The sequence below is a fragment of the Aotus nancymaae genome, unplaced genomic scaffold, assembly GCF_030222135.1.
Source record: "Aotus nancymaae isolate 86718 unplaced genomic scaffold, 86718_ANA_hifiasm-v0.15.2.pri h1tg000020l, whole genome shotgun sequence".
Taxonomy (NCBI): Eukaryota; Metazoa; Chordata; class Mammalia; order Primates; family Aotidae; genus Aotus; species Aotus nancymaae.
The window spans coordinates 58,917,258-58,931,101 of record NW_026988432.1 but is presented as its reverse complement, the minus strand read 5'-3'; the positions used below and the strand labels follow the sequence as shown (position 1 = coordinate 58,931,101).

General features: G+C 39.1%; 1 protein-coding gene across 3 annotated transcripts in view; it reads left to right on the top strand.

Annotated features, from left to right (window-relative positions):
- LPIN2 (lipin 2) overlaps positions 1–13,844 on the top strand; it is a 65,900-nt gene that overhangs the window by 23,533 nt on the left and 28,523 nt on the right. For all 3 annotated transcript variants that reach the window (XM_012446850.3, XM_012446851.3, XM_012446852.3), the window contains exons 3-4: positions 5,123–5,218; positions 8,352–8,653. In XM_012446850.3, the coding sequence (XP_012302273.1) occupies positions 5,123–5,218; positions 8,352–8,653 (398 nt within the window). The remainder of the gene's footprint in view (positions 1–5,122; positions 5,219–8,351; positions 8,654–13,844) is intronic.

Sequence of the window (13,844 nt, the reverse complement as noted above, 5' to 3'; positions counted from 1 at the left end):
GCCACCATGCCCAGCTACTTTTGTATTTTTAGTAGAAACGGGATTTCTCCATTCAGGCTGGTCTTGAACTCCTGACCTTAGGTGATCTGCCCGCCTCAGCCTCCCAAAGTGCTGGGATTATAGGTGTGAGCCACCGCGCCTGGTCTGGAATTTTTTCTTTCTTTGTGGCAATACCGATAGTACTTTCACACTGGATCTGTTCTGGGGGAATTGGCAACAAACTGAAATTTCCTATTAGTTGTGTATGGACCTATTGTAAAACTGCTGATAAGGCATCATTATCCTTATTTTTTTGGCTGAGATTTTGGATTTTTTTTTTTTTTTTATCACATTGGATCAGTGTCTGGCCTTTCAAAATGGAACCTGCAGGCAGATGAATGTATATAAGCATTTGTGCATCTGTAAATGGTAATCAAATAGATAAAACACCTTTTCCTGCATGCTGTTTGCCTCTAATTTAGGAAATAATACAAATCCTGCACAAAAGCTACACAATTTGTTGTGTTACTTTCTTGTCAAAACGTTGCTTTCTTTTTTTTTTTTTGAGACAGAGTCTCGCACTGTCACCCAGGCTGTAGTGCAGTGGCATCATCTTGGCTCACTGTAATCTCCGCCTCTGGGTTCAAGCAATTCTCCTGCATCAGCTTCCCGAGTAGCTGGGACTACAGGTGTGTACCACCACGCCCAGCTAATTTTTTTGTATTTTTAGTAGAGACGGGGTTTCACCATGTTGGCCAGAATGGTCTCGATCTCCTGACCTCGTGATCCACCCACCTCGGCCTCCCAAAGTGCTGGGATTATAGGCGTGAGCCACCGTGACCAGCCAAAATGTTGCATTTTTAATAGGAATGTTCCCATGAGACATAAGAAAAGAGAATTGTTTTCCCCTACTCCCTTAGTATCTCAAACTCAAAGAATAGGTTTGGGAGGAAATTTGGCCATTTGATTTACCAAAACAGCTTTCCTGTGAGAGTAAAACTGAAATCATGCCTATTTTGAGATAGGCTGGCAATTTGCATTAACTGTTTGTCTTATTTTAAGTCAGTTTGGGTTTGGGAAAGCTGGCCATTGATTTGAAAAACCCCAAATTTTCAAATACAGGGGAACCTATGAAGTGAACTCGAACTCATGACCACCTTAAAACCACTGTTTAGAGTGATATAGTATAGTGCTTTTCCCACTGCCATCGATATGTAATTGATAGAACAGCAGTACTCCCAGTAAATTTAATAACTTAGGAGGTTAATTTTAGAAGGTAAACATGTACTTGATATTTTTTAATGTATTTTTGTTGATATCAGAAAACTGATTATTTGATTATTTATAAAAGTCTCTTTTGAGATGGAGTCTCGCTTTGTCACCCAAGCTGGAGTGCAGTGGGGCAACCTCTGCCTCCCTGATTCAAGTGATTCTTCTGCCTCAGCCTCCTGAGTAGCTGAGATTACAGGTGCACACTACCATGTGTGACTAATTTTTGTATTTTTAGTAGAGACGGGGTTTCTCCATGTTGACCAGGATGGTGTTGAACTCCTGATCGCAGGTGATCCACCTGCCTTGGCCTCTCAAAGTGCTGAGATTACAGGTGTGAGCCACCACACGTGGCCAGATTTTTCATCAAAGTTAAATAACCCAGTGTATTAAAATGATTTTCATTGCTGATAATAGAAATTCACCCTCTGGTAGTTTAGGCAAAAAAGCTTGCTGTCAGAATTCTCTTTCTCTTTCCCCACCTCTCAGCTCTGCTTCCACTTATGTTTTCTCTCAATTGATGGTAAGATGGCCACCAATACCTCCAGGTTCACAATCTGTTAACCCCTGTGAAGAGAGACCTTCCCATAGAATTATCGGTATTTAGCCTTTCTGTCAAAGGAACAGATACATATCTGGGACCAGTTTCTGTAGCTGAGAATGGGATATATTTATTGACATGGACAGCAGCCCACTTCTTCTCCCTGAAGCCACACCAGAAATACAGGCTGAGTATTCCTTATCTGAAATGCTTGGGACCAGATCATTTTGGATTTCAACCTTTTCATTTTTTGGAATATTTACATTATACTTAACTGGTTGAGCATCCCAAATCTGAAAATCCAATATCTGAAGTGCTCCAGTGAGCATTGCCTTTGAGTGTCATGTCAGTGCTCAAGAAGTTTCAGATTTTTTAGCGTTTTGGATTTGAGACACCCAACTTGTATTTGAATTGAAACAGGATGAATAGATTCCCAAAATAACATTTGAGATATTCTTACCCAAGGAGTGGTAAGCCAGTTCAGATGTCTCCTACATCGACTATTCCTCAGAGATACCAGTTTCATTTCAGCATCTTGGTCATATTATGTTCAGCACAATTAAGCCACAATGTGGAAAGTAAGACTATATGGAAATGAGGGGTTATTTTTAAAACCATTTTACTAGCACTTAATACATCAAAATGAGTGTCCTTCTTAAGATAATCACCTTAGTAGGAAGAATTTGTTCCAACTTGGTACTATCTCTCAAAATTTTTTAAAAATCTTTTTGTTGTTGTTGCCTAAAGAGCTCACAGCATATTCTTTTAAGTATTGCGAATATTGGCATAATTTGATGTTATATTTAATTTTTGGAAAGACCAAACTCCATTTAAAGTCAAATGAAGAGAATGAAGTAAGTAATCATATTGAGAAATGTCATACTTGATCTCTAAAAGTAAGGGCCATGAAGTGTTAATTTTTTTGAGATGGTGTATGAATAGAGTCTGAATTTGCATGATAAAGAAGCATTTTTCTATTTTTCCAGCTACACTGGTTAAATGGATAGCCTCCAAAAATGAAATTAGTTGCTCATATTGTCCCAGTTTGACTATTAGTATAGGTCCTACAAGTTGAGTTCCTTTGAAATGCTCCCATCAGTTTTTGAACCCCTCCTTCCTTTCATGTTCCAGAAGAAGCTACTTTCCCTGCCTCACCCCTGGAATTAATTATTATACGCTGGTTCCTTTTATTGAAGCATAGTATTTACAAACAAGCATCTCGTTATTAGGTGTGCTTATTACTCCTGAGGTATCATTGCTTCTAGGCAGCCTGAGCTGGCAGAGCTAGGAAATGAGTGGATGTGTGTGCAGACACACACACATGCACATCTACATCTACGTATAAAAATCTTGAGTGCACATGAGTTCCTCCAGTTCCCATTCACCATCGCAGGCTTCTTTTCCCCTCCTTATTTATAACTTTTTTCATTTTCAATGGGAAACATGTATCTTATTATCATCAATATATCTAGTTACACAATCCTAGGAAACACAAAATAGTTTCAGAATTGCTAACTCAAATCTCTGTGAATGTACTAACTACTGTACAATATCTGTTTAGAGTAACATATGTAAAATACGTCTTTTGGCCAGGCACGGTGGCTCATGCCTGTAATGCCAGCACTTTGGGAGGCTGAGTTGGGTGGATCACGAGGTCGGGCGTTCAAGACCAGCCTGGCCAAGATGGTGAAACCTTGTCTCTACTAAAAATACAAAAAGTAGCTGGGTGTGGTGGCAGGCACCTGTAATCCCAGCTACTCGAGAGGCTGAGTCGGGAGAATCACTTGACCCAAGAGGCAGAGGTAGCAGTGAGCCCAGGTCGCATCACTGCACTGCAGCCTGGGAGACAAAGCAGCACTCCATCTCAAAACAACAAAAAAAATGTCTTTAGACTTGTAATACAAGTCAAAATATTGTTTTCCAAGGTGACTTACGTTAGTTTCACTCTTCCTCACCCCCTGCAGTGTGATTATGTTATTCATACATCGGAGGGTTTTTTTTTTTTGAGATGGCGTTTCGGTTTTGTTGCCCAGGCTGGAGTGCAATGGCATGATTTTGACTCACTGCAATCTCTGCCTCCTGGGTTCAAGTGATTCTCCTGCCTCAGCCTACCAAGTAGCTGGGACTACAGGAATGCGCCACCACGCCTGGCTAATTTTGTATTTTTAGTAGAGATGGAGTTTCACCATGTTGGTCAGGTTGGTCTTGAACTCCTGACCTCAGGTGATCCGCCTACCTCGGCCTCCCAAAGTGGTGGGATTACAGGCATGAGCCACTGTACCCAGCCCATACATAGGAGTTTTATAAAAAGCATTTTGACAAAATATATTGATATGGTTTGGATGTCCCCTCCAAGTGTAATATTGAAATGTGAACTCCAGTGTTGGAGGTGAACCCGGTGGGAGGTGTTTGGATCATGGGGGCAGATCCTTCATGGATAGCTTGGTGCCATCCACTTGGGGATGAATGAGTTTCAGCTGAGTTCACAAGATCCAATTGTTTAAAAATGTGTGGCACCTTTGTGTGGCACCCCCCATCTCTTGCTCCTGCTCTATGTGACGTGTCCTTACCCCCTTCACCTTTTGCCTTGAGTAAACATGTATCACTTACCACACTGATTCCTCTGAGGCCTTCCCAGAAACCAAGCAGATGCCAGTGCCATGGTTGCACAGCCTGCAGAACCGTGAGCCAGTTAAACCTCTCTTCTTTATAAATGGCCCAGCCTTGGGTATTTCTTTATAGCAACACAAAAACAGCCTAACGCATATGTCTACCTGAATTTTATTTAATGTATTAACTTATCTCATCGTTTCACGTGGTTCCTGGGAAAATGTGGCCATCATCATCAGTGACCAGTCACAGAACTGACTGTCACCTGTTACTGACATAGTGATTGTGGGCAGAAGAGCTGGCAGTGAAGTTGGACTTTTCATGCAGTTGCTCACAGCTCACATACTGAGGTTCCTGAAACCTGTGTGTATCTGAATCGTGTGAGGTGAAGCCTGACTGTGTCATAACTTGGAAAGTGTGCAGATGTTTGACTGATATTTCTCCCATTTTACATTTGAAAAAATAATTTTAAAATTTTTATATGTTGTAAAAATAGATGGTGAAACATTTCCTTTCAATCTCTAGTTATCCATCTCTCCCTCTACCCAGCTCTATTTGGCTTTTTAGGTGTGGGTAAGGGCAAGTAGCAGTGATTCTCAGAGGCTTTAGTTCTGCAAACCTCAATACTATACAAAGTTTGGCTTGAGAACTCAGAATTTGGGTTTATTTTAACTTGAAGGAAAGATTCCTTGAACATTAAATCATACTTTGTTTCTCCCATAGATTGATATAGAAATCAACGGCAATGCAGTAGATCTTCACATGAAGTTGGGTGACAATGGAGAAGCTTTCTTTGTTGAGGAGACTGAAGAAGAATATGTAAGTTTGCGTAGTTTGCACCCTCTTACACAATGTGCTCACGCCTCTGGTACATGGCCCAATAGCGGGGGTTTTCTTTGTTTTTTTGAGATGGAGGTTCGCTCTTTGTTGCCCAGGCTGGAGTGCAATGGTGCGATCTTAGCTCACCACAACCTCTGCCTCTCGGGTTCAAGCGATTCTCCTGCCTGAGCCTCCCAAGTAACTGGGATTACAGGCATCCACCACCATGCCTGGCTAATTTTTGTAATTTTAGTAGAGACGGGGTTTTTTCATGTTGGTCAGGCTGGTGTCGAGCTCCCGACCTCAGGTGATCCACCCACCTCAGCCTCCCAAAGTGCTGGGATTACAGGCATGAGCCACTGCACCCAGCCCCAATAGCAGTTTTTTTAGCAGTTTTTTGTAGTTGATTGTACTCAGAACTGTTGCTGGCTAGACAAGCTTTAGTTTCATGTTGAAGGACTAAGCTGTCAAAAAGGAGCTGAAGGAATTAAGAACTTTTCTCCATACAAAGTTTCAGGATGCAGGGAGCGTGCTGGATGCACATACTTGGACTTTTTGTGAGAGAAGGCATACCACTTCCTAAGTTTAGTGAGCTTTCTTAGTGTCACTTCTGGTTTGTATCTTGACTTGAATGCATTCAGTTCTGCCTGAGTAATTAAGGCATTTCTCTTCTGGCTCTCTGTTTATGCACATGTGACCTTTCGACTAGGAATCATATTTACCATTTTGGCAGGAATATTACATCCCTAACCTTGAAAAGTCATGTGAATTAATTTATGATGATCTCGAGAGTTAAATTAATTGGACAAAAAATTTAATTGGATAAATTATATCCTTTTATAAGTGATTACATGTTTGACTTCTTTTAGTAAGCGAGCATGATTTGTTATGATCTCCCCTCCCCAACATGCACATTCTGTATCTACTGATTTGAATGGGGGTTAACTGTTCTTGATGGATTCAATATGGATCTTTTTATTTATTTGTTAATGATAGATTTTACATTCCCACTAAAGAATTCAGTCAGATAACGTGCATCTTTTTTAAAAATTCTTTTTAAGGCATAAGTACATCCTTCATAAAGAATAAAACCTCAACTGCCAAAACTGATGAGTATCAAGTTGTTAAGGATACAGGACTACTTTTTTGGCTTTGAAGATGAAGTTACAGTTTGATATAATTTACAAAGAAAATTTTTACCAAAAAACACTAGCAAAATAAGATTGTTTATCATTTTTTGATTGAGAAACCAACAACTTAGGGTACCTATTAGTATGTAAAGCAGCATTGAAACACTATGGTTTATGAAGGGGAAGCTTTATCAGATTGGTGCTTTTTCTGGTTTAATTACTTGTCTTTATAATACCTCATTTGCATTTATTTGGCTTAGGCAACATTTTTCCTTATCAGAGACTGAGGCAAAGAGCAGAATGAAACATAATAAATGACATCTGTCACAAAAATAAAACACGTTTTATATGTTTCTTAAAATTATATATAATCCCTAACACTGACTGAACTTCTCAATCAGCAGGCACAGTAAGTGAGAGGACTGGGTTGTTGATAGTTACCTAGTTTTCATGGCTTATTTTGACAGTTACACCAAAAACTATGCTTAGCAAGGACAACTTGGAGAATGTCAGCTTTTCAGCCTTTTTTTCCCTATCCCATGTGTTACCAAATTCACATATCTCTTGTGTAGTATGCTTCTCTTTAAAATAAAAAATTGTTAATTTATCCAACAAATGTTTGAATTACTACTCTATGCTGCATGCTATGAATACAACGTGCTCCTGTTTCTCTAGGGGTTCGTGATGTAGAGTAGGATAAAAATTGACCAAAAACCCAGTTTGTTGCCTTTTATTTGCTTTTCTTCTCTTAAACTTTTCTCATTTAATTATTTGTCATCAACATTCCTTTCAAGTCTAGTTCTAAACCTAACTTTATGCTTTTATTAGCTGCACTTTGTTCCATGATATGAAATACCATAGTTTATAGGTTATTTTCATCCCACAAACACTGCTATAATAGAACTAAGAATTACCACCAGAAACAAAAACAGCTTTCAGTAAGTAAAATAAAAATCATTGAATTAAAAATCCTCAAAGTCAGAGACCACAGCCTCTTATCTGGGTTTCTTGTGGGCATTCAGAATATTTTATTACAGTTTATTTATAAGTGTGTGTTGCTGATGAACACAGATTTCTTCTAGGTAAATCAGACTTTAGCTTTAGGGTAATATGTTTATCAAAGCTAAGTTCAAAAGCTTACTAAAAAACAGTTACAGAAACCCATATATTTTCAGAACTATTGTTATAAAAGCTTGAGTATTTTAAATTGTATGAGGTTAATTTTTATCTCTATTATGTACCTTCCATTTCCTCTGATGATACAAAGGAGTGAAACAAATGGCTAAGACATGAATTTACTGAACATCAGATTTGATTGTTTATTTAGTATTAAATAGGAGTTTGACTGCTTCTAAATATTGGGCCTTATTTTCTTCTTTTGAATTCCTAGAGGAAGGAATATTTCTTTTTAAAACATAAGTGCTTTATGGTTTAAAATTTTACTAACATCGTTTGTTAGAGGATATTATCTCTAATTGCCCTTTTCCACCCTCAATTAATTTGGCAAAACATAAGCATTGGCCACTCTGCATCACTGTAGTTCCTGATGTCACTGATCTGTCCTGCTCCCCTTTGTCTGACACAGTGTCCTTAATCTCTGCCTTCTACTTTGTCCTTTTCTGAATGTTCTGTGTGAGTTCTTGACAGTCCTTTGTAACACCTTCTTAGATTGTTGCTGCTGCTTTGATCTTTGCTTGATGAAAAATTTAATTAGCTCAGCTTTAATTACGGCTTTCGGGTGTTCCATGCTGACTTGGCATATCAGTTCCTTCAGATGTACTCAGTTACATGTTGTACCCAAGTGGGCTAGCACCTAGCTGCCTCACTGGGGAAAGACCTCCTCAGAGAACAGTAGACAGTGCCTTAGTTCAGTGGGAGTTTCTTGCCTTTAGGGAATATGTATTTTTTCTTCCAATGTGAAAATTTATATATTCAAAATATTATTACCTTAATACACTGTCTAGTTTTTCCTGGATAACTTTTCTTTCTCCATTCTCCTTAAGGAAAAGCTTCCTGCTTACCTTGCCACCTCACCAATTCCTACTGAAGATCAGTTCTTTAAAGATATTGACACCCCTTTGGTGAAATCAGGTGGAGATGAAAGACCATCTCAGAGTTCAGACATCTCACACGTCTTGGAAACAGAGACAGTTTTTACTCCAAGTTCTGTGAAAAAGAAAAAACGAAGGAGAAAGAAATGCAAACAAGACAGTAAGAAGGAAGAGCAGGCCACCTCTCCTGCTGCAGAAGACACATGTGATGTAGGCGTGAGCTCCGATGATGACAAGGGGGCCCAGGCAGCACGGTAGGGCTCTCAGCCTGGGGAGGGTCTTGTGCGGGTACCATGCTGTCCAGTGTACCACTGTAGATAGAGTTCATGTAAAGCCAGGAGCTGCCATTTTTTTAATGGATATACAGTGGAATTGAGCAGCAAAGGCAGTTTCTTTGTTTTTTTCAGCTCTTCTACAAAATTTGCCATTAGACATCCTGCTGTGCTACTAAAACGTCATTTGTAGCAGACTGGTTGTGTGTTTCTTTTCATACGAGAAGTTTCCGGGAGCCAAATAAGTTCTAAGTCAAAAGATCTGAATTAGTGACTTGCCCCTGGGTGAGCAGATACAGTTGGGCACAATGTCATCTCTGAGATTTCCCCACCCAAGTAGCCTTAGGCTTGGTATCTTTTTCCTGAGGAGTTGAGTTTTGTTTTACCGGAATTGAAGAGGAAGGAGTTTTAATTTTTTTAAGTGAGGTATCTTGATTGCCGCTTTTTACCTGCTCTGTAGAGGAGCTCATTATATGCCATTTTCATATCAGCACTGCCTGGGGTTGAAAGGTAACAGTTGGGAGAAGAACACATTTTCTCATTCAAGATTCCGTTTTCTTCCACCTGTTCCTCAGTGGTCACCTTGGCACTAGGACCATCCATGTGTTGGTGGGGGATTCTCTTCCTTGGTGACCACCGGAAAAGAAGCTGCTGCCCACGAGTGGCGCTGTATTTCCAGACCCTTTATTTGTGGAGAGAGCTGCTGGTCCATGTGGGTGTTTTCACTCCATCTGCTGAAAAGAGGTCATGCCCTACTTCCTGGAAAACAGTGCTGTTCAGGTGTTTTTCATCTAGAATAGAGGGAAATAATTTATTTTTCTAGTAATAGAAACCAAGTATATATCAAGAGTAAACTCTGCCTCAATCTAGTATGTGTTTTATTTGCCAGTCTTTTGTTTTAAGTAGTCAAATGGGGGGAAAAAATGTTTTGTTTTTTAATCGAGACAGGTTCTCCCTTTGTTGCTCAGACTGGAGTGAAGTGGTGCGATCATAGTTCACTGTAACCTTGAACTTCTGAGCTCAAGCAGTCCTTCTACCTCATAGGTGCTTGCCACCATACCCAGCTAGTTTTTAAAAATTTTCCGTAGAGTTTGGGTCTTGCTATGTTGCCCAGGCTGGTCTCAAATTCCTGGCCTCAAGCAACCCTCCCGCCTCAGTCTCCCAAAGTGCTGAGATTACAGGCATGAGCCACTGAGCCCAGCAAAAAATGTTTAATGAATAACAGTATAATAATCCCTTTTTTGCAAAACAATTCATTTTCTAAAATTTTGAAATCTAGAGTTTAAATCTTAGAACTAAACGTCTACATTTGATAGGAATTTTTTAGAGTTTGATATTATAAGTAACATAGCCATTTTTAATACCTGAAATTTTTTTCTGCTTCGTTTGTTTCATTGCTGACTAGCTATCATGTCTGTGGTGTTCTCTCTTACTCCTCCCACACTGAATATATTACACTTTTATTTTGGTTCCGATAGAATGCAGAATTCCTCCAATAGAACTAAACAACAAAAGATTGGAAGCAATAGTGGAAAAGTGTGTTAAACTCTACAAACCAGAGTATACTATATTAACAAAATTTTTAAATCCTGAATAAATAAATTTGGGTAATTTTTTTGTCAGTGTCAAAATACTAGCTGGGAAGAGTTTCGTTATAAATGTTCTGAACTCTACTTTTGTATATCATTGATTCCCAAAGAAATGTAAGTTGATAAAAAATACTAGAATTTCTTTAAAAGAGACTCTTCCTGTCCTTTTTCTTCTTTCAGTCTCTTAAAGGTTATTTGTCCTTCTCTTCCCTAGGGAAATAAACAGTGAGAATTTTTACTTTTCTACTGCTTGATTTCAGGAATATTAAAAACATTATAAACAGGCTGGGTGCGGTGGCTCATGCCTGTAATCCCAGGACTTTGGGAGGCCGAGGCAGGTGGATCACCTGAGGTCAGGAGTTCGAGATCAGCTTGGCCAACATGGTGAAACTCCATCTCTACTAAAAATACATACAGCATTCACATTGCACAAGGAATTATAAGTAATCTAGAGATGACTTAAAATATGCAGGAGTGTGGCTCACCCACCACCAAAGTGTAATACCACCACTTTGGGAGGCTGAGGTGGGCGAATCATCTGAAGTCAGGAGTTCAAGAGCAGCCTGGCCAACATGGTAAAACCCTATCTCTACTAAAAACACAAAAATTAGCTGGGTGTGGTGGCAGGCTAATTATTCAGGAGGACGAGTCCTGAGAATCGCTCAAACCCAGGAGTTAGAGATTACAGTGAGCTGAGATCACACCACTGCCCTCCAGTCTGGTTGACAGAGCAAGACTCCCTCTCAAAAATATATATATATCAATGGCTTTAAAAGTTTTGTCTTATATATAGTAAAATGTGTAGGTGGGCAAGAAACATGTATTCTTTTGAGAAAAACTTGAAATACTTACATATCTTAAGTTTTATTGGGATTAGCCTTGTAATGCTCTCAGAAGTGCTTTGTTCCTGAAAATATTTTTACTAACTAAAATCCTTTCAAGATCTACCGAAAAGAGCATTGAAGTAATGCTTTTGCCTTAAAGTTTTGTTGACCTGTGTCCTTTGTTAAACACAATAGAGCAAAGTTTAGAATTTCTGAACAACTGCAGCTTGGGAAGTTAAATTTCTAAAACATATGCCAAGTTCCCTACTGAGTTTTATAAGAATCATTATTCTAAAGAAATGTGTAAATGAATGTAATCCAATGCATTGCAGAAGTACTAGTACATACCTTGCTTTTCCAGATGGTATGAAAGGCTGTATCCACCAAATCTGTTTGTGTACTGATTTGGTTGACAGGTACAAATGGCTGCCAGCCTATCTCTTAGCCAGCATCCTGCTGGCTTGGTAAGCAGGCATGTAACAACACAGGTAAGCTAGGGCCTTGCAAACATTTTCAGGTGCTTGATGGTTTGCTTTTTCTTTAGGTGTTACCATTGAATAATAGATGCTGCCACCTGGAGGAGCTCTTCCCCTGAAATTTCCTTAAAATAGAATCTGCTTAAATAATACAGCTGACAGAAATTAGGACTTAAAAAAAAACAAAATGTAGACATTTGTGAAAATTCAGGTTGTATTCTGAAATAAGCACTGAGCTAAAAAGGTAGACAGACTGGGCCCATTATAGATTGTAGAACAGTAACCTCCTCATTACCCAGGGTGTTGGTTTCTTAATCTGTAAAGTGAGAGAACCAAAGGGGCCTTTACAAGGCCCCTTGCAGCTCAGCATCTAGACTCTAACATTATTTGAGGGAAGCTGTTTATGGTCATTACAACACATGAAACAACGTATTCAAAATCTAAGAGAAAAAGAGTAGGAAATCAGTTGCTTTTGCAGTTGTGAGGGCTAGGAATTACATGGTGGTGGTGTGGAATTTACAGCTTTCCTATAGCATCATCTCCTCAGCCCCTACCACTTAGAAAAGAAATTATTTTTCCAGAGAAGATAAATACATAAAATAGGGTTTTCTTTTGGTTTGACAGATGGCATTACATTTAAACTCTTTACTTTTCAAGAATTTTATTGATAATAGAATTAAAGTTAATTGAGGCTCCTTGAAGGAGGCAGATGAAAGAGGTAATCATTCTTTAAAGCAGATTGTTATGGCACAGCTGGAAGAAACTCATTTCTGAAAATTGGAGAGCTTTAAACCATACAGGACTTTGTTTGAACTGTACCTAGTGAGTCTTCCTCCTCTCCTGAAGTGGGCTTTGGGCTTAAATATAACATGAAAGCTTTGTTTGTTCTTCCAGAGGATGGATGTATGTCTGTGGGTGTGTGAGAGAGATTAAAAACATTATACCTCAGCATATATAGCCTTTTGGAGGGAAGAGACTCTGATAATTGGATGGTGTTCTAGGATAATCTCGAGTGCAAATATATAAAACATGCCACTGATGGAAATATTTCAAATACCCAGCAATAGCAAAAATGGAGGCTCAAGATCAAACCATTAGAAAGGAATCTCAACTTTTAATCCACTAAAGCAGACTGACTTAAAAAGTGGTATGTGGGAGCCAAATCCGGGGAGCCTAAAACTTTTCACAGATAGCATCTACTACTCTGATGATCTACATACTTCATCTCCTGAGCAGTAACTGGCTTCTAGAGAGCCCTCCATGTTCTTTTAGGGTGAGTGCAGATTCTCAGGGTGACATGGATCTTACAGATGCTCCCGTCCTTTTCTCTCCTTCGTTTCTGACACATAACACAGAGAGAAGCATTGCAGGGCCCCATTTGTTTTATGAATGCTCTATATCCAAATGCCAACTGAGATCCTTAGCCACACTGAAATTCATTGACTAGTACTGTGCTAAGGTTGCCGATAGACATTGTTAACAGAGTTAGTGATCTTTGGCCATGGGGGTTAGCAACCCCATTTATCTCTTACATACTACCAATTAAACAGTTTAAAATTCATGTTGCACCTATAATTTATCCCACACAAATAATTCAGGCTATTTATTTTAGTATTCAATTGATTTTTTTCTGACTTTAAAAAAATTGAGGTCTAATTTACATAGAGCAATATTCACAGATCTAAGTATGCAGTTCAGTGCATTTTGGCAGTCTTATACATCCCTGTAACCTCTATTAGCTTTTGAATTGGAAAAAATGTTAGGCTTAGAAAATGATGCAGAATTTGAAGATGCGACGTTGTAGCACATCTGTGAGGCCTGGAGTGCTCTGTTCATGCTGGCTGTAAACCTCAACCTCTGAGCCCCCAGCCCTGACTGAAAGTCACTGTTTACTTCTTTTGCTCAGTTCTGATGTATTAGCACTCCTATGTTTACAAACAGAATCAGTGCTTGTGCTATTTTCTTCACATTCTACTATGTACACTTCACTATATCCTTGTGTCTCAAGCTTAGTTTGTTACTTTGTCATGGTTTGCCTTGCTGGTCCCTGTTCTAAGGCATACATGCCATTTTGAAAGTTCCTAACGGGTTTTTAGAATTCCTGTGGTAATAAAGGAATCTTAGGACTGAAAGTGATCTTAACAATAAGAAACCTTTTCTGTCACTGTAGTGGGCCTAGACTGATGGGCTGTATTTTTGTCAGGATGTTACCAAAAAAGACCATCTCATGTCTTCCTGGGGCTGTGAATTCAGGTGGTACCTGATTGCGCTTTCAATATTTTAC